This window comes from Melanotaenia boesemani, chromosome 6 (genome assembly GCF_017639745.1).
Source record: "Melanotaenia boesemani isolate fMelBoe1 chromosome 6, fMelBoe1.pri, whole genome shotgun sequence".
NCBI lineage: Eukaryota > Metazoa > Chordata > Actinopteri > Atheriniformes > Melanotaeniidae > Melanotaenia > Melanotaenia boesemani.
This window is the reverse complement of record NC_055687.1, coordinates 5,503,839-5,523,145: the sequence shown is the minus strand read 5'-3', so window position 1 is coordinate 5,523,145 and position 19,307 is coordinate 5,503,839. Positions and strand designations below refer to the sequence as shown.

Below are 19,307 nucleotides of genomic sequence, written 5' to 3'. Positions count from 1 at the left end.
CATTTTTTACCACCTCCATCATGTCTCGTGTTGTGGAAGTGTTTAGCCAGACCATCCTGTGGTGAATAAGGGGTTTGTGATGGAGGTGGACTTAAGAAGAAGTGGTCTAAAATTAGTCACAGCTTGAGTTTCAGTGAGTAAAGTTTCTATATTTAACCTGCAGGCGTTTTTAAACACGTTGCTATAGCAACACGTTATACATCCATGCTGTTACTGGCTGTTAGGGACAACTGGAGGATCCATTCAAGCTGCTCTCATCAGGTTTGTTTAGATAAAGACCTTGTGTTTCAAGTTTCTGCCTAAAATGGAAAAGAGGAAGCCTGCGCTGCACTTCAGATGAATTAAACCTCCCAAATACTTTTTTTTTATTTTACTTTTAAAGGTCTGGTATCAAAACGACATCACTGTGCTGCCAAATTCCCCCGCCCCCTGTTTGAGTGATTATTTCTCCCCATTATGAGACAAACTGGTGTTGTATTATATATTAATGAAAAGCCTGATTGGTCACATTTAAAATGAAGTTAAACACGTAAGGATCATGGATCTCTCCTGTAATATTCTCCTGTTGGTTTTTACTCTTGTTTTGAGCTCGAAGTGCTGCCTGATGAGTCCCAGATGTATGTTTGGTACCTGATTAATAATCTGACTGAGATGCTGGAGCCAGTAGCAATCCCATCCTCCAGGATCTTAGAGTGGACAGGATGGAATGGCTGTAAGTCCAGACCTCAACCCCATTGGACACGTGCTGTACCAACACAGCCATGCTGGTTGACCTTCAACAGCTCCTGGTTGAGGAATGGGATGCCATCCCACAGCTAGGTGTGACCAGCATGAAGAAGTACCCAGCTGTTGTGGCTGCATATGGAGCTTCATCCCGTTTTAGAGGTTCCTGATGGTTTATAATGAAAAATAGCAGATATTTGTTTTTTTCCTCCTTACTGTGGGAGAGTGCAGTCATCCAGGCCACCAAGCAACTTGGAACAAGAGTAAACAGAAGAATGTTACAGAGGATTCTGGCACACTTTTATAAGGGAACTATCCACACATGTAGCTGTGTTACTCAATCCACAAATTCAGTTCCTTCAAAGTTATTCCACATTTTAAAGGCCACTAATCAGGTTTTTCCATCCATGTATAACACAACACCACTAGTATCATCTAAGGGGAGAAATAATCCACCAAACACAAATTTCCTTCCTTTTGTGCTAAGTTTATAAAGAAATGAGTCTCAGAATATTTGGCTACACTATAAATTCCTAAAAGGTTTCCAGTTTATGTGGCAGTGAATCAGTGGGCTTTTAGAGGCGATGAATTAGCTGCTTTGTATCTCGAGCAGCTTTGTTAGATTTTCCCACACTGTTGGTTTCAGAGGTGCATTCAAAATTTGATGTTCTAGAAACCACAAAATCAGCATTTCTGGGTAACTTTACAGATTCAGATGCGTCTAATTAGACTCAATTTTTTCATCTCTTCTTGGGTTTAAATGATACCAAATAGTCTGTTTAAGCCTTTTTATGGACTTATACCATCTTTGTTTTAGACTTTTTTCCAGGTGAAGTAAGGTTGAAGTAAAATGGATGATTTCAGCTAATAAAGAATTTTTTAATAGCAGCAGAATAGATGTTAAGACATGACTGTAAAGTGATGTAGTCAGCGTAGTGAGTTATCAGGGTTGCTGTGATCTAACTTGAGTCATCTGTGATCATCTTAGAGTACTTTTATGCCTGGAGTCCGACCACTTTATTCATAATTGAGTGCATCATCATTACATGATGCCGGCAGCCATTAAAAAGCTCTGCTAGCTGCATTTATCCACCACTGAGCTCCAGTCCTGCTTTCTTCGCAGCAGGTGTAATGACAGGAGGAATCAGGAAAAGTGCAGGTGGAACTAATAACTTTAATGATGCTACAATTACATGTAAGTGTCCCAGGAAGTGGTGTGAGCAGGGACTGGTGTGTGTGTTAGCATTGCTTCTGTTATTAGCACCTAACTTCTGCAGGATATTCCAGCAACGTCTCAGAGAAGCTCTGTGGGGTCAGAAACAGCAGACTGCCTCCCGCCTCCAGCTGCAGATATTTATCCTGCTGCTCTACATCTTTTCTCCTCCTGTTTGATCACATTTCTCCTCAGCTCACCACGAGGCCTCGAGGGGAACCCCTTTGTTCCCTTATGATGATCTCAGCTTGTATTATGTGTCAGCAGACAATCGTCTGTCACAATGAGTCATGTCAGGGCGGATTAGAGCTCAGAAAGCAGGCCGGGACTTTTTGGTGTCATCCAGCAGTATTAGAAATGAGCCATGAAGCTTTTTCTGAGTCATCAATACATCAGTTCAGCCATCAATGAGCTAATATCATCGATGTAAATTTCCCATACGTCTTTATTTTTTCTTTCTTTTGTACTGATGATGTTCGTGCAGAACTAAGTGACTTTGCTACTCCGCTTATTGTTACGAAGTTCTAAACAAATGCAAATAAATGGATCATCAGTTTAAATTTTAACTCTTAAAGAGAATTGGGGCACTTTATGGTCGATATTCTTGCTCATGAAATTTATTGAAAATGATAAATGAAAAATTGAGATTCATCATTTTGCTGTTCAGCAGAGTTCACATAGTGAGTACATAAAAGAAAAGTAAAATCTATTCAGGTTATTTGATCATCTGCAGCAGATCTGAATGCTAGAAACTGTCGTGGGGATTCGTCTCGTCAGACATTCTCCGGTGTGTTACGCAGTAAATATAACCTCTGTGTATTGTACAGAACGACGTTCATGCCTGGTGTTTGCTGATTTTAAACTATGATGGGACACATTCCTACTAATACGGCTGCATCTTCATAATCAGACGCGGATGTAAAGTCGATGGTGGATGTTTATTAGGTAACATGGAGGAGCGCCGTGATTGGACAAAATTTCAAGGATGTCCAGAACTGCCGTTGATATTTAAGATTGCAGCAGTTTGCAGAGTAGATTGATGGTGTTAAATCCGAGCCGGGGATGACGGTGTTAAAGCGGGTGATGGTGTAAACATATGAAAATAACAGAAGGAAAAACAAATACATTATATTGTCAGAAGTCTTCACTCAACCATCCAAATCATTGAAATCAGTTGTTTCAATCACTTCCATGGCAACAGGTGTATAAAATCAAGCACTGAGTCATGCAGACGATTTCTACTTTAAAGTTTCCAATAACCGATTAATCGGCCGATATTTTAAAAAAATATATAATGAATAAATTAATTTTTGGGTCCTTAATGCTTACACCAACAAAAATATGAATTACAGAGAGAACATTTTACTGTTCCACAATATGTTGTCCTTTAGTATATGTTTAACTTTACAACAGAAGAATTTCCAAAAACATGTAACAAAGTATTAAATAACTGGGAAATTATATAACCTCAAAAAAAGTCAATTCTGAAATGGATTGTATAAATGAATTAATTAAATTCATCTTGTTTTGTACCTCTTATTGATACAAATTAGAAGTAGGTTAAAGCACAGGTAGAAAAACTTGTAAACAGGTAAATGGTATCAATGATACTGATTAATTATATCTCTAGAATGAGGCCATGGGTGTTTGCCTTAAATAACCAACATGAGTGAAGCTGGCAAAACATTATGCAGCTTTCTGATGCCCTTTAATGTTAAATTACATTTTCTTTACTCCAGTATTTTCTTTGCCATGAAATATATCATGAAATATATATGAACCAAAATAAAAAAACAGATATGCTTTTCTCAAATGTCAAAAAGATGTAATCTTTGATAGAGTTGTATTTTATATATAATGGTAACAAATGGTCTGGCACTAATTGTAACACATAGTGAGTCTCTGTTGCAGCCTGTCACGTTTGTATTTTCTGACAAAGTAAAACTAAGGGAGACATGACATAACGGTTGTAGTGCTTTCTTATGTACATAATTCACAGTGCAGTATAGGAGCACTGATCCTTTAATGACAGGGTTTTGTCTTAAAAGGGAAGTTGTTTTTATTATGTTGCCAGAGTTAACAATGAACGACATGCCTCTGAGTGTTCTCTTCCACAGGTGGCTGAAGACAGACTGTAATATTAATGATAAGCTTTCGGTGCTGCAGTGAATAAACCTCCTCCTCTCTGCATTCACATCTCCCAAAATATGCCTCAACCTGCAGCTGACTGAGTGATGAACGGTCGTTCTGTACGCTCACATATTTTGTAACTTGCGTTATTTCTGCAGTTACTTAGCTTATGCTATTCTAGGTTGGGATAAACACAGCGGTGTTATTGCTAACATCGAGGGGAGCGCCTTAAGCTAATTTAGCACAACTTTAGCAATGCAGCGCAAATAAAAAGCTGACCAACACAACGAAGCACATGTCACTCATCATTACACACGGCAAACAGAGTTAAACTGAAACTGGAGACATGCTGAGTCATTAATTTTCCAACATTATTATAAACTTGACTGTCGCTACTAGCTCCCCCTGTTGAAAAGACAGGGGGATGACTGTGGGATTGAATGGAGTCAGAGCTCCATCTAGTAGACAAACGCCACAAGGACATCATTCTGCACTACTCCGACACTAAACAGCATTTACTGTCTTATGAGAAATTAAGAATAAATCGGCATTTAATCTGCAAAACAACGGCCGATATTGGCCATTTTGAAAAGGGCTAATATCGGCTGATAAATCGGTCGGGCCTTAGTTCAAAGGTCGGCAACTTTCTGCAGAGTTGATTGCTGCAGACCTCCATGTGGTCTTCAGATCAGCTCAGAACAGTGCAAAGCGAGCTTCACAGATTGGGTTTCCATGGCCGAGCGGCTGCATCCAAGCCGTACATCACCAGAAGCCATGCACAGCGTCGGATGCAGTGGTGTAGAGAATGCTGCCACTAGACTCTGGATCAGTGGCGATGCGTTCTCCGGAGTGACGAATCATACTTCTCCATCTGGTGATCTGATGGACGAGTATGGGTTTTGCGGTTGCCGGGACAACGGTAGCTGGCTGACTGCATTACACTAAGTGTGGTGGAGGGGGGATTATGGTGTGGGGTTGTTTTTCAGGAGCTGGGCTTGGCCCCTTAGTTCCAGTGAATGAACTCTGAATGCTTCAGCATACCAAGAGATTCTGGTCAATTCCATGCTCCCAACATTGTGGGAACAGTTTGGGAAAGGCCCCTTCCTGTTCCAACATGAACAGGAAGGGGCATAAAGCAAGGTCCATAAAGACATGGACATTGTCTGACATCACAAATGTGCTTATGGAAAAATGTTCAAAAGTTCCCATAAACACAGTCCTAAACTTGTGGAAAGCCTTCCCAGAAAAGCTGAAGCTGTTATAGCTGCAGAGGGCTGATATATTAAATCCTATGGATTAAAATGGGATGTCACTTAAGTTCAGATGCATCTAAAGGCAGATGAGCAAATACGATTGATAATATAGTTTAAATGCCTTTATGTGTAGTCAAATACCAATCTACATACCTGTATATACATATATACAGTATATATACATCTTCTGAACAAAATCAATGGTTAATGGATGTGGATCATGTAGCTCGCTGAGCATCATGTCCGTAAACTGGGAGGAAAAGTCGCAAAACCTGATGTGAGGCAGCGCAGGAACGGTTTGGTTCGCATTTTACCTCATTTCCCTTCCGTAAAAGGACAATATTATTTAGCATTTTCTTTTTTTAAAGAGTTATCTAACTTTTTGTGCATATTAAAAGTCTGCAGAGTTAAATGTTGACACCAGACGTTTTCTCCCCCACAATGAGCTGAGTTCCTGTTGGAGCTCAATGAGACCGTCTGATTGGACTGTTGTCCTCATCCCAGTAAACAAACAGGATGAAATTTAAATAAAATGAATCCCCACAGGAAAATTGTAATAATTTTAATAAAATTGCACTATAGGATCATTTAGAGACTGAAGGTGAAAGGAAGCATTTCAGGCTGGTAAACCCACTAAATGTATTTATAAACCTGTAAATGAGCATCATATTGGCACTTTAAAGCTCCAGTGTGATAATTAAGGGCATTGTTGTAGTTTCATTCTTATAGTGTTTAGTACACCATGTTTTTTACCTTGAACAGGAATGCTGAACAGACACTAAACATGTTGCTGCAGTTTGTCCAAAACACTTGGAAAGAAGAAAGGAAGTTCATGCTTTTATTTGCAACTTGCAGCTTTTGCCACTAGATGTCAGTAAATCCTGCACACTTCTCTTTCAAAGAATACAGCACAAATTTCCAACCTTAAAACTCTGTTTCTGACTCATTTTAATGGCACGCTGACATTTATTTTGCACATTCCTGGAGCTGTTCAGTGTCCTGAGGCTGAGAATATGCATTTCACAACTTTTTTTTTTCCAGCCTGGAGCCTCAAGTTACAGCTGGATTTAGCTTTTCGGCCCTGCGTCTCATGATGAGGATAATATTGGAGGAAGAGAGGAAAATAGATGGAGTAACAGATAAGAGGAGAGTCTACATCAGATTGACTTTTACTGCTTGGAGAGATCTCAGAGAAGAGACAGGATGAAGATGGTTCAGTAGTGTTGCTTTAATTCATTAAAAAAAAGTAAAATTCAGTATCCCAAAGGCCATAGTTTGATCTTCAGGTTACTTGTATTGTCTGACAGTAAATCAGTTTTATTACACATGGAGGCATTTTTTCCTAAAAGTGACTTTAGTTGAACAGAAGCATGGCCGGCTGGCCAGTCTGCTGACTGTAACTTGAACAGAATCCTGAGTGGTGGAAAACAGATGTGGCAGCATCATAAACGTCTGATGTGCCCGTAATGAGAGAGTTGGTCTTGGACTTCAGCGGCCCAGAACTTGGTACTGATCAGTGGTTTTGGCAGGCTGCTGCGCTGATTATGTGTGTTTATATGGAGTTTATGGAAATGGAGTTTCCATAGAGCTTCAGAGGCAGCCAAGCCTCCATGAGTCACTCGAACAAGGACGGCGTAAATCACTTTAAGATGGTGGGACTCCACAGGCTCGCTCTCTCTCACTCTCTCTTTCTGTCTTTTTTCTGCTCGCTCGCTCTTTGTGCCCAGAGGCCTCTCATTGGGACGTAAACAAAGTGACTTATTGTGACCCCAACCATCTCCGTCCCACCTGTTTTTTTTACCAGTTTCCAGACCTGCTGAATCCCATTTTCTCTGACATGAATACAAGTTGACTGAGAGGTTTTATATAATCTGGACATGATTCTGAGTTTGTGAGGAGTTTGTTTTTTTTCTAACTTTCAAGCTCACATGTTCTGCATTATGTGTTGCTTTTGTTCATTTGGAGTGAAGAGTTGGATCATCTTGATATAATTCCTCTTTGTTTTCAGTAACTTGGACTAAATGGGACAGATTCAGATCTTTACAGCCTGTATTTTATGTGAGAACTGGATTATAGTTGCATGTAGTGGGTAGTTTTTTCCTAAAATCTTTTTTTTTTTTCATTTTTAGCTGGCACTTTGGAAAAAGGTGCACATTTGTTGTACTTGCAGGTTCCAGGTGTGTGAGGACAATAGCTGCAGTTTTACAGCTCACCTGACGCCTTGTATATAGTCCTGCAGAGATCCCCTCATGCTCCGACTGTTCCTGCATCCTGTTGATGTCCAACAAGGGCTTCCCGCTGGTTCGGAGCCCTCTATTGCAGCTTTGCGTGAGAGCATCCAGCTTTCAGAGCTGTCCCTTAACCACAGTTGTAATCAAGCCACTGAATCACAAGCTAAGCAAAGACTAAAAAGCAAGAACGCTCCAGTCTCATAAGCTCCACATGGTTTCTATTTAGCTCAAAGCTAACATTAGCAGTCATCTCAGGTTTCTGGAGCTTTCTGTGTAACTCAATGCAGCTGGAAAAATGCTGCTCTGCATCAGAAGAGAGGCTAGAAACAACAGTTTGTTCGTACATGCGGCTCAAACGAGGCTGGTGATACAACATGGAGTCTTGTTGTTGATGCAAATGAGGATTAAACACAGTTTTGGTTGAAATGATGTGAAACTCCAACCAGGAAGCTGATGTGTAGAATTTTAAAGACTTTCCCTTTATTTAAACTGAAAGTGTCGAGAAAATGCAGTTTTACAGGCTCAGCAAGGATGCAGAATTCATTTTCTTTTTGTTCTTTGCTGGAAGTGTTCATGTTTTTTTAGGTTTGATCAAGATGTTTGTCGATATAAAACCAGATCAGTTTAACATTAACGTCTTATCTTAGTCTTATCTTAGGATTTGTAAAAAGGAAAGGCGAACTTGCAGCCTGTGTCGGGGAATCTGATTCTCTGCCAGTAACTTCAATGACCACCCGAGCAGCGTCTGACTCACACTCTGACTCATCAGATGATTGAGGTGGGAGGAGCCGGAGCAGCTTTATGCTTCTCTGTGCACGCTGTTATCAGCAGGCGGGACACTTTTCCCTTTCCTGATGATTGACCCTGTGTTTGAGGAGCTGTATTAGTAAATGTAAAATCCTGCAGCTGCGAGTGAGACAGGAGAGGACAGACAATTCTATTCGGTTTATGGTTTGCTTTAGTGATGGCTTGAACAATAGCATGCATTTTATCTCAGTGTGCCCCTCCCCCTGTTTATGTGCTCGTCACAAGTCGGCTTTCTGTAAAAAATCGGACGGCCGAAGACGTGGAAGAACCACATGTGGGTCCGGATGGGTGGCCCCTGGAAAAAGCTATTCATCACACCAGCATGTACACTCGCACAATCACTCTTATTGTCTTCATTTCTAATAAATACTCAGGAGATAGTCATGTGCCAGCCTGTAGTGTTTGTCATATTTAGTCTCTCTTATTTAAGTTGCAATACACGCGACGTTTAATCCTTCCTGGAGGATTTTGTGTTGTCTTACAAGCTGAATCTTCATCTGAAGGTGTGTGGAGACATTCACCTGTTTAATCTTCCTGTACATCATAGATTTTCTTTTAACCTCAGTGGGTGCAGTTAACAAGCAGCATGCAGTCCACATTCAGCTGCATTTAAAATCAGTCGTTTGAGAGGAGAAATACCCTGAAATGTGTGCAGATCTGCAGCATTTCTCCATTTTATTGGAAACGTGGAAAAAAAAGATGAGAACAGAAACGGCACCTCTTGTTTTAAATCACCACAGTTTTGTTGTTTACAGCTGTTGTTGATCACGGTGGAAATCTCACATCAATGCACACTGTTTACTGAAGATTTGAGACCCGATGGTCCACTCACCAGACGGCTAAGTGAGCCTTCACTGTTGGATCAGATGAAGTATTTCAAGGCAGAACTACCACAACAGTCAGTTTTTTCCCATTTCAACATTCAACAAAAAAGATGATTATTAATAAAAAGCATCAGTCACAGCAGCCTCCAGAAAATGAGCTGTTTTTGCCACCGTGGCCTCAGTCTGGCTCCATTTCCTGGTTTTATTCCTATTTCTGGGCTCCAGTGTTTATTTTTGAAGCCCCTATTATTCACCAACCTCCTCTTAGTCACCTTTTCCCTGCAGAGAGCTCAACGTAGAGCTGCCTCACGAGCAGCTTCAGTAAACACGGTGAGAGTGGAAAAAGGTCCGGGCGGATCTTTCTATAGGGAATTTGGGAGAACCCCCTTCATTTTCCCTCTTCTCCGTGTTTGATGGGTGAGTCATCGGGAAACCCTTCCCACACATGCCTGCCAGATGAGGGCTGTATGTGTGTGTTTGCGTGGTAACATACCATACAGATCAATGGCATCTTAGATGTGTTTCAGAGGAATTCTCACAGCAGTTGTGCAGAGAATGAATGAGGTGATGGAGAGTTGACGTGTCAGCCGGAGGAGAGGAGCGCTGGTCTAATCGAACTGCAGGTGAAGATCTAGATGTGCCCACGAGCAAAGCGCTGAACCCCCTTCTGCTGCAGAGTCCTGCCATTGTTTTCACAAAGCAGGACTGCGGTTAAATGGGAGGTCTCGGGGGGTCTCTTTGTTGTTGCAAAAATATAAATTCACATGAAAGACCACAGCCCTGTGGTTGTTAACCCGATAAGTGTATAAAAATAAATAAATTAATAAATAAATAATAGGAAGGAACCAGGGATGGGGAATAATTTTCTCTTTTTTAAATGGTCATAAATCGTAATCTCAATACGCAACGTCTTGTTTTATCCATCACCAGGTTGTAACACATCACAACCACCACAAGGTGGCGTCTATTTACCAAGCTGTCTGTCAACTGCCAGGAAAAAACAACAGAGGAAGCCTCACTGTTGCTAGTAGGGATGGGAAGTCCGGCTCTTCTGCTCCGATCAATCTCTCCAGAGTTTCTCTTTTAGCCTAATTAAATAATTATGAATAACTTTGTATGTTAGTGTTTTTCTTCTGTGTAAGCCTGATTTTCTATTTATTTTTTTTACATGAACATCTGAACACAGAACCACAGAAATTAATGAAATAAATACATAAAGACTGAAGTCTGAACATTCAGAGCTATGGAACAAACCTTTGCCCATTAGCCAGGCCCTGTCACCAGTCAACATCCACCATTCACAAATAAATTAGGTTAAAAAAGAAGCGCTGACTGAACTTTAATGAAGAGCCACTCTGGAGCCAAAAGAGACGAATCTTTAAAAAGAGCTGGACTTCCCATCAGCGTTAAGAAACCTTTTAAACCACAAATCTCTCCACATACTGCTCTGTTCAGTCCATAAAGCAGGTTATCTTAAACGTGCAAATCTACTTTTTATTGAGTCCAAAATAATGAAATTTCTTTGTGAAACAACAAAACAAGGATTTAGTATACCTGTTAGTGGAGTGAGAATCTGGAACTGAATGTTGAGTGAAAACAACATCCACACATCAAACTATTTAAGAAAAAAAACCACAAATTTAAATTTAGATTGACGAGCATAGTTTATGTGCTTTGTTCGACTTGAGTGTGGCAATAAAATTTGGAAACAGGGTTGAGACTCACGTAGCTTTTTTTGTCATTTTTAAATTTTGTTTGCGTTTCTTGTTTTGCTGGTATATTTATTTATGATTTAAACTACTTGGTCAAAATAAAGGTGTCATCATCATCATCATCAACAACCCCTTAACCCTGAATTTATTTATAATTATTCCAAACAAAATAAAAACAGGAAAAAATCTGGATAAAAAAAAACAGAATTAAACTAAAACAAAATATAATACAATTAAATTGGCAACAGTTGATAAATAAAGAGAAATAATAAGTAATTAATATATAATTAAATACATAAAAGTAAATAAAAATGAATAAATAAATTAGATGGATGAAGTGAGCTTTAAAACAAGGCTGGTCTGCTTACTGGGGGAAAGTTCTGCAGGTCAGATGTTATCAACTTTGGTACAGATCAGAGAAAAGTAAAACTGTTTTGGAGAAATGTGGTTTCATCTGTAGAGTTCCAGCATGTTTTCTACAGCAGGTACAAGAAGCTCTTTATGCAGCAGGTGCTGGTAAATCTGTGAATTATCAGGATTAGGAGGAGGTTGTGAAAACGGACGTAATTCTAAATGTCTGCGATGGTAAACGGAAGTGAACCTAACCTTTAAAGCCTCCGTACGCCGCCGTGGTGATGAACCTGTACTTTAATGAAAAGTGGGGTCTGTGCGGACGGCGAGCCTCGTGGCGAGAGCAGAGGTCTGGTGTGGAAAGCAGAGGAGACGAAGGAGGCAAAGGTCAGATGCTGAAGCCGGATCAGTTAAAACATTTACAATTCAAACGATCCAGAAGTGTTTTTCTTTGAACTGTCGTTGCTGACAGGACGCCATGAAGCTGATCTGCTCCTTGTAATTTCCTAAGCTTGTAATTTCCTTCTGGCTTCTACAGAAAACAAAGTCCTGAGATATTTTGTTAAATTTTATTTTTTGTCAAAATGTGCTACCAGGCATGATAAGGCCTTGGTTACTATGGCAACAGCATAGCAAAACAGAAAAAGAGAGACTGTGCTTTTTTTTTCTCTCTTTTTCTCTGTTTCACTCCATGAGGTGGAGTTTGTTTCTTGTTACTGGGGTGGCCAGAGCTAGCTGTGAGTCATCCTGGAGGCCGGGAGCCAAGCCAACACATTCCTCCTCCTCCTCCTCCTCGGATTTCTTGTCTTGTTAGTGCCCCTCTCTTTTTCTTTTCCTCCCATGTTGCAGCACCTCCATCCAAAGCTCCTATTTTGCCTTTAATGCATCAAAATGCTGATTTAAAAACATTTTTGGCTTATTTTTTTATTAAGAAAATCCCTTAAAGCTTTAATGCTGCAGCAGATCAGTGATGTAACATCGTTAACCTTATTAATGTCAGTTTTTTCTTTATGAGAGCTGCCGTGTGTGGGAGGAAAACGAGATGCGAAGGGTTTGCAGTCAGGAAAGGATGAAGACTGCCAGATTTCCACTTCTTGTTCTGTTTGCAGAGCGCTGAACGCTGCTGCCCTTTTGGCACAAAGGTCGCGCTCACTTTACGAGCAGAGAGAGGAAAAACTCTGCTGTCTTGTCTTTCTCTGCAGCAGAGCTTCTTTGTACGAGAGAAACAGGAATTTCTTCACTTTTGAATGTGAATTCACTGTGAATTTGTCTTAGTTCAATAAAATCTAAAATCAGTGGGTCCTCTGGTCCTGTTCGCACCATGTGATGCTTTAATGCTGTAGAACAAGGAAAAAGTGCTGCGGTGCTTTTTACTGGATAATATAAACACGTAGTTCTCAGCAAACGCCTACATGAAGAGCTCACGCTGCATTATGAGGAGCATTTATAGAAACACACATTCACATTTATTGTATGAGATGTTTCAACATTTCATAACACATTAACAGGTTGAGCTGTTATGCTCACAGTCAATACACAGATGCACTTAATCTACTCATTTTTTCAGTCTACACTCCCACACACCGTGGAGAGCACACACACACACACACACACAGGTTTTCCAGGGTCCTTCTCTCGTCTGCAGGCACCACATGCTGCTTTAAGCCGACATCCAGGAACAGCATCCTGGACACATCAGGGTCAAAGAAAACACATTTCAGAGTGAGTGTGTTTCACATGTCTGCAGCCTCGTCAGCGCCGGCCTCCACCTTCGATGTGACGATTTTAGGCTTTAATTACTGTAACAGCTGCCTCTTGTTCAGAGCATTTTTAACAAAAAATAGCTGAGGTTTATGCATTAAGGCTGGTTTGTTTACATGGTTTCTAAACGACAAAGGGTTGCTTGTAACATGGGTTTGAAAATTCCTGCAGCTGTGTTTGGAGAATGCATTGATTTGAATATGAAAACTTTATTTTCTTTAGCATAAAAATGCTGCAGCAGCACAGTGCTGACTGATTAAACCTGAAAAATGGTTTATTTTTTAGTGTATTTAGTTTATATTTAGTTTTTATTTAGTTTGTTTTTATTGTATTTAGTTTATATTTTGTTTCATATTTGCTCATTTATGTGTTGTATTATCTGTTAATTGTACTTGATATTTTATTGTCTATTAGTGTTTTTTTTTCCTGACCTACATGTAGCTTAGAAGCTCTGTCCTTTTTGGCAGATGCTAACATGCTAACATGCTAACAAGCTCTCGGTTGTTTTCTCTGTCATATTTCTTTATGAAGAGATTTCAAACTGTCAAAGCAGCATGTGGACAAACTGAAGCCCCTCCTGACCATTAATGTCCCCCAGTGGGGGGTCCATCCAGCCCATTAGCCTCAATAAATGTCACAGCAACAGACACACACACTGCAACGTTCCTCCCCTGCAGTCACACTGTTAAACTGGTTTGTTGGAAGAAAATGTTTGTTTAGATAAAAAGCAGGTGGTGTTTATCTCAAGGTGTAAATGAATGAGTGTGGATGTTTCCACCCTCCACAGAACAAATCTGTGTCCATTACACACTTCTGTTTGGGTTTGTTAATGAGCGTTGAGGCTAAATTAAAATGTTGGAAAACAAATTTTAGTTTGCGGTGGGGAGCGTGGCTCAACCAGAGGTGGTTAAAGTCTCCAAATAATACACATCATCTTATTTTAGCCCAGTTAGTAATCTACCTGTCTGCTAGATGAGTGATGGTTGGCGTGTTAGGGACGGGGGACTCTGTTTCTGCAGGTAACTGTCGGTCAGAGTTGGTCCAAAAATTCAGGGAATTCTTCCAGGTGTTGAAGTCAACTCTGTGTGTGTGTGTGTGTGTTTTTTTTACTGTATATTTACAGCCTTAATTTCACGTGTTAGTACACCTGGACTGTAAAGACTAAAATCATTAACGCAATATTTTTCCTCCTCTTGGCAACAGGACTTGTCTTTCATTCCTGTTGTGTGTTCGTATGTGTAAATGTCAACCTTCACAGCTGCTGCAGTTAAATATTATCAGTCGATCTGCCCTTGAGCAAGGCTTTTAGCACACCAGTGATCACAGAACTGTAAAAAATATTCCCTGGACGTCTGGCCTGCAGACCAGCTCACTGAAGCTGTTTGTGTTCTTCTGTTTACAGTTTAAAATCCATCTCTTTAACCCTTTAATGCCATATGTCTCATATTTGATATGGTTTCTGAGACCTTTTGCATCACTTTATGGTGAAAACTTTGCTCAAAACCCTGTTGAACACTGTCTGATACTTGTCTTCTGCCCCCTGGTGGGTACCCTTTGCACTACAATAATTTTGACATCACACGGTAATAAACTGTAAAAATTAATTTATTTATTTATTTACATTTTGGTAAAGGGCCAAATAAAGACTTAACATTTAAAAAAGTAGAATTTCCTCCCCATTATTTCTTGGTTCTGGCTTTAAAGGATATCAGTACTGGAGACTGAATATTAAAATAACTGCAGCGCTGCAGACAAATAGATGTTCACTCACGGAGATGACAGAAGGTTTTGTGGAGTTTCTAATGATTTTTATTTATTTTTTTTATTAAAAACTTCATGTTTTTTTCAGTGTTTAAGCTGTGGAGTAACAACCTGTCCTTCTGGCTGTTTTCAGGGATGGAAAATGACGTTTTCAGTGTTACCAACATCAGTAACAGATAGATTACTGTTACTGATAAATTTCTGAGTTTGGAGTGGATTAACTCTGTGGTGTGAGTTTAGCTGTATATTCATCTCTGTTAGCTGGCCTGTCCTCACGCCGGCTGCTCCGACAGCCAGCTGCTCATAAACCAGAGCCTTCAGAGGTCTGTGTGAGCAACCTGGAAGCCATCTCCCTCAGCAGATGGCCATTATTAGTGACAATGAAGAGTAGCCCACAGGGCCAAATGGAATAACAGGGAGCCCATTTCCGCCTTGGCTCTGCACGAGCCACCTATACTACTAACAACCTCCCTCCATCGCCTCCTCTGTCTTCATATTCTGCTGGGAATGTATTGTTTTTTCCACTGGCAGATCCAAGTTTTTTTTTTTCCAACCAGTGCTGTAAATTGGTTCCTGTAGAGATGTTATGGGAGGGGCAGTGTGCAGAAGCACATGTGCAGCAAACGTGAGTTCTTGTAATTCAACACAGATTCCCTGGAGATGGATCTCAATGGGCTCTTATTCAGCCCGTCGGCTACGATCAGAACCAAGTGTTGAACTGATGTGGGTGGACAACTGCTGCCCTCACTGCAGCACACAATGACAGTTTGTGTCACAGCAGCACAGCTTGTACGCCGCTGATTAACTTTCACTTTGAGAGGAAATGAAGCAGCATACTGGCTTCAGTGCTGGGATGACATTGTCAGTGTCTGTCTCCTGCAGTGGTGGGCCATGACCGGCTTCTCAGGCAAAATCAGTAGGTCAGAGTCTGTGTCCCCCATCTGACAAGATTTTCTGTCGCCCTAAAATCACAGCAGCAATTCCAGTTCTGGCTCTGAACTGTCCATCCAGTATGATGCTGTGAAAACTGGGCACAAGCCAGAGATATGTGAGGAAATAGATACAGACATAAACAGTGATTGATAAAAATGCCTGTTTTTGTTCCATTGCATGAAAGGCCTTAATTTCAGCTCAACTATTTTTCAACTTGTTTTGTTCAACTATTTCCTGGTTATTACTTTTCTAGTGTTGAACAGGTTGTACTGGAAAAAAAATGTTACACCTGCTGCAGTTACATTAAAGTTCATTGAAATTCATTCATACAGGTACACACCTGTCCTGTTTTTCTTTTTTTTTGTTTGTTTTTTTTTGTCATGGTGCTTGGAACATTTCCAGATAAATGACAGCCTGATTCCTTTTTTTTTTTTTTTTTTACAGTTTTTAGGGGGGGTATGTTGGACAACGTTGCCGTTATGAAGAACCATAACTTTTTAAAATCTGTACTCCCACAAATAAGAGATTTTTGAGAACAGATGGTGCCTTAATGGCTGTTTTAGCAACCTTGTCTGAACAAGCTAAACTAAAACCTCTAATTTAGTTCTGCTTCACGTTATCAAAGTTATGTTTGCAGAGATAATGTTCTGATCATGATCTGATAAAGGATTAGAGTTACAGCTGCATCATCAGCAATGTTTGGATTTATTGTTTTAGGCTGGCCTGAAACGTTTTTTCATTTGTGCTATGTGCCATCTTCATTTATTCTTCACTGGTAACACATACACTGATATTTACACATCTTAACAAATCTCCCTTTTATTATATTTCCCATTGTATTCTAGTAGACCATATGGTTACTCATTTCATTACGATTACACAATTACCAAGCAAAGGCCTAAGAAATAGGCAGAGGGCTCAATGTTATTGTTTTTCCACATGAATTCCCTACATTGACCTGATCCATCCATCCATGCATGTATGCATGCATGTGAAGAAATATCACACAAAGAGAAAATCAGTCTGAGGTACAACACCTTGCAGCATGGTGCGACAACAATAACCTGTCCTGAACATCAAGAAGACCAAGGAAATTAATGTGGATTACCCGAAAAACGGACACGACCACTCTCCACTCTGAGGGACGAGCTGTAACTGTGGTAGAAACTGTGACTGAGGAGTTATCCCAGGCTTTTAACACAGCCTTAGTGGTAGGAAAGGCCCAACAACGCCTCCACTATCTGAGGAAGCGGGAAGTGTCAAAATCCCTAAACAGCTGATGACACATTTTCACAACTGTGCCATCGTGAGTGTGCTGACAGTTTTGTGGTGGGGTTCTCCAGCTGTACGAAGTCCAAGCAGCAGGCACTCCAGCGGGTGGTAAATACAGCAGGAAAAATCATAACGACCACTCTTCCTGAGATCAGTACCATCTGCACCACCCACTGTCTGAGGAAAGCAAGCAAGTACAGGTCCATCCGAGCCAGAACCACCAGAACGGCCCATCTTCTGTTCCCCGAGGCAATGAGGCTGCTGAACAGTGCCCTGCTCCTCCCTGCCCCCGACCATGGACACTAACCACACCCTAAAACAATAACTGTGAACTGGTCTTTGCATGGTTGCACTATTCTATGTGAATAGTATGTACCTGCTCCACATGTCTGCATCTTTGGACGCGATCTCTGGAAACTGCAGTAAGGCAGACGTGCCGGCACCGGCTTTGTTTTGCTTTGTATTGCACTTTTTGAACTACGCAATGTTGATGCTCCAACAAAATTTCGTTGTATCTATGACGATGACAATAAATCTTGAAACCTGAAATCTACAGTAGAGAGAGAGAAATCCTCCAGAGGTATGGTAGACACCTTATGCAGGAGGTGACAAGGACACACATGGGAAACCCATTACACTGACATTCTGTCATCCCCGTCTCCATAGGAACACGAAGAAGGAGTCTGACCTGGAGGCAGCTCAGGCCAGGCTGAGGGACCTGGAGGCTTTGCTCAACGCCAAAGACGCTGCCCTCACCACTGCCTTGGGGGAGAAGCGGGCCCTAGAGGCTGAGGTGAAGGACCTGAAGGCCCAGGCAGCCAAGGTAAAAAGCAGTTTTATTCATACTGAAGTCCCCTGTGTAGGTTGTGGTGAGGAAGGGCATATTTCAACCTCAGAGCAAATCCAAACCCTGGATAGAAGTCGATTATGCTGCTGTGGCCCAGCATCAGAACTACACAGCAACAGGATCACTTCAGCTTAAATACTGTAGAAGATGTCATAAAGCATGAGAATGACGGGGATGTCAACCTTTAACGCCTCCAGACTTTCACAGGTTGTTTCAAATCACCAACTGCAAACTATTAAAGAAGCAGCTACTGACTGGAAAGTGAAGTGAAGTCTCTGCTTGTGTGCTTTCTCTGCCTGCTAGCTGCAGAAATGTCTCAATGGAATAAATAATTTCACGCAAACCCTCCAGCCACTTGATAATGAATGAGAAAAAGATGGTGAAACAGAGGCAGCTGCATCTCTGCTGTTGGTTTTATCAATGAATTTTAGCACAGGACTCACAGCTGCAGCCTTTCTCCACCTACTGGCCAAACTGAGGAACTGCATGTTTTCTCCTTTAAAGAGGCCCGCTGTCAAATCAAAGCTGCAAAAATCCTCTCCCTTTGCCTCTTTCTTTCCTCTCTCCCAGCTGGACATTAACTTGGCTGATGCTAAGAAGCAGCTGCAGGACGAGATGCTGAGGAGAGTGGACGCTGAGAATCGCCTGCAGACTCTGAAGGAGGAGCTGGAGTTCCAGAAGAACATCTACAATGAGGTTTGTGCTCTTCTGTTTTTACATGTCTGTCTCTGTCTGTCTCCTGCTTCTCATTTTTTCTGCAGGTTATTGATTTGCTCCAGACCAGCTACTTCTTTGTTTTGCATTTCCCTCTCCAGATGTGCCTCATTGATGCACTTTCTGATTCTCCTGCCTGCACACATTTCTTCAGGATTACTTTTCTTCTCTTTGTGAAGTCAAAATTTTGTGGCTTCATTTTAGCCAAAATTGGAAACAGCAGAGTTTTCTAGAATTAAATGTGGTGAATAAAGATTTCTCTGCTGGATTTCTGCACCTCTGAACAAGTAATTACTGCACAGTAACTGACTAATCAATACAATTAACTTTATTGACTAAAGATGGCTTCTGCAGGTGGAGTGTTGATTATTGTTTATGGGGCATTAACCCTTAAAACTCCACAAGATCGCCGGCACCCCCGAGTGCTGTTGCATATATTCCCAACAGTTTCTCAGGAACAGTAGTGTGTAGCTCTGTGGGGTAAATTGTGATGGATAGCTTAACCTTTAACTGATCTATGGAAGATTTCCAGGCATTTCTTTCTGGTCTAGGAGGTTTAGTGGAGACTCTGTATGGTAAATCCACAATGATCCATGATAACAGCATTATTTATCACATTTTACCATCACTACTATGTTGCTAAGAGACCTCTATTTAGACCTGGACATGATGATGAAGCCACTTCCGGTCAAACTTTCCACCAATCAGAGAGCTTAGATTGATGGTAACGTCCAATCAGGAGCAGCCAAAGATCAACCAGTGAGCAGAAAGTTCT

The 19,307-nt window shown here is 40.9% G+C and overlaps 1 protein-coding gene across 4 annotated transcripts in view; it reads left to right on the top strand.

Annotated features, from left to right (window-relative positions):
• lmna (lamin A) overlaps nucleotides 1-19,307 on the top strand; it is a 47,875-nt gene that overhangs the window by 20,608 nt on the left and 7,960 nt on the right. For all 4 annotated transcript variants that reach the window (XM_041988096.1, XM_041988094.1, XM_041988095.1 and 1 more), the window contains exons 3-4: nucleotides 17,638-17,794; nucleotides 18,389-18,514. In XM_041988096.1, coding sequence (XP_041844030.1) covers nucleotides 17,638-17,794; nucleotides 18,389-18,514 — 283 coding nt within the window. The remainder of the gene's footprint in view (nucleotides 1-17,637; nucleotides 17,795-18,388; nucleotides 18,515-19,307) is intronic.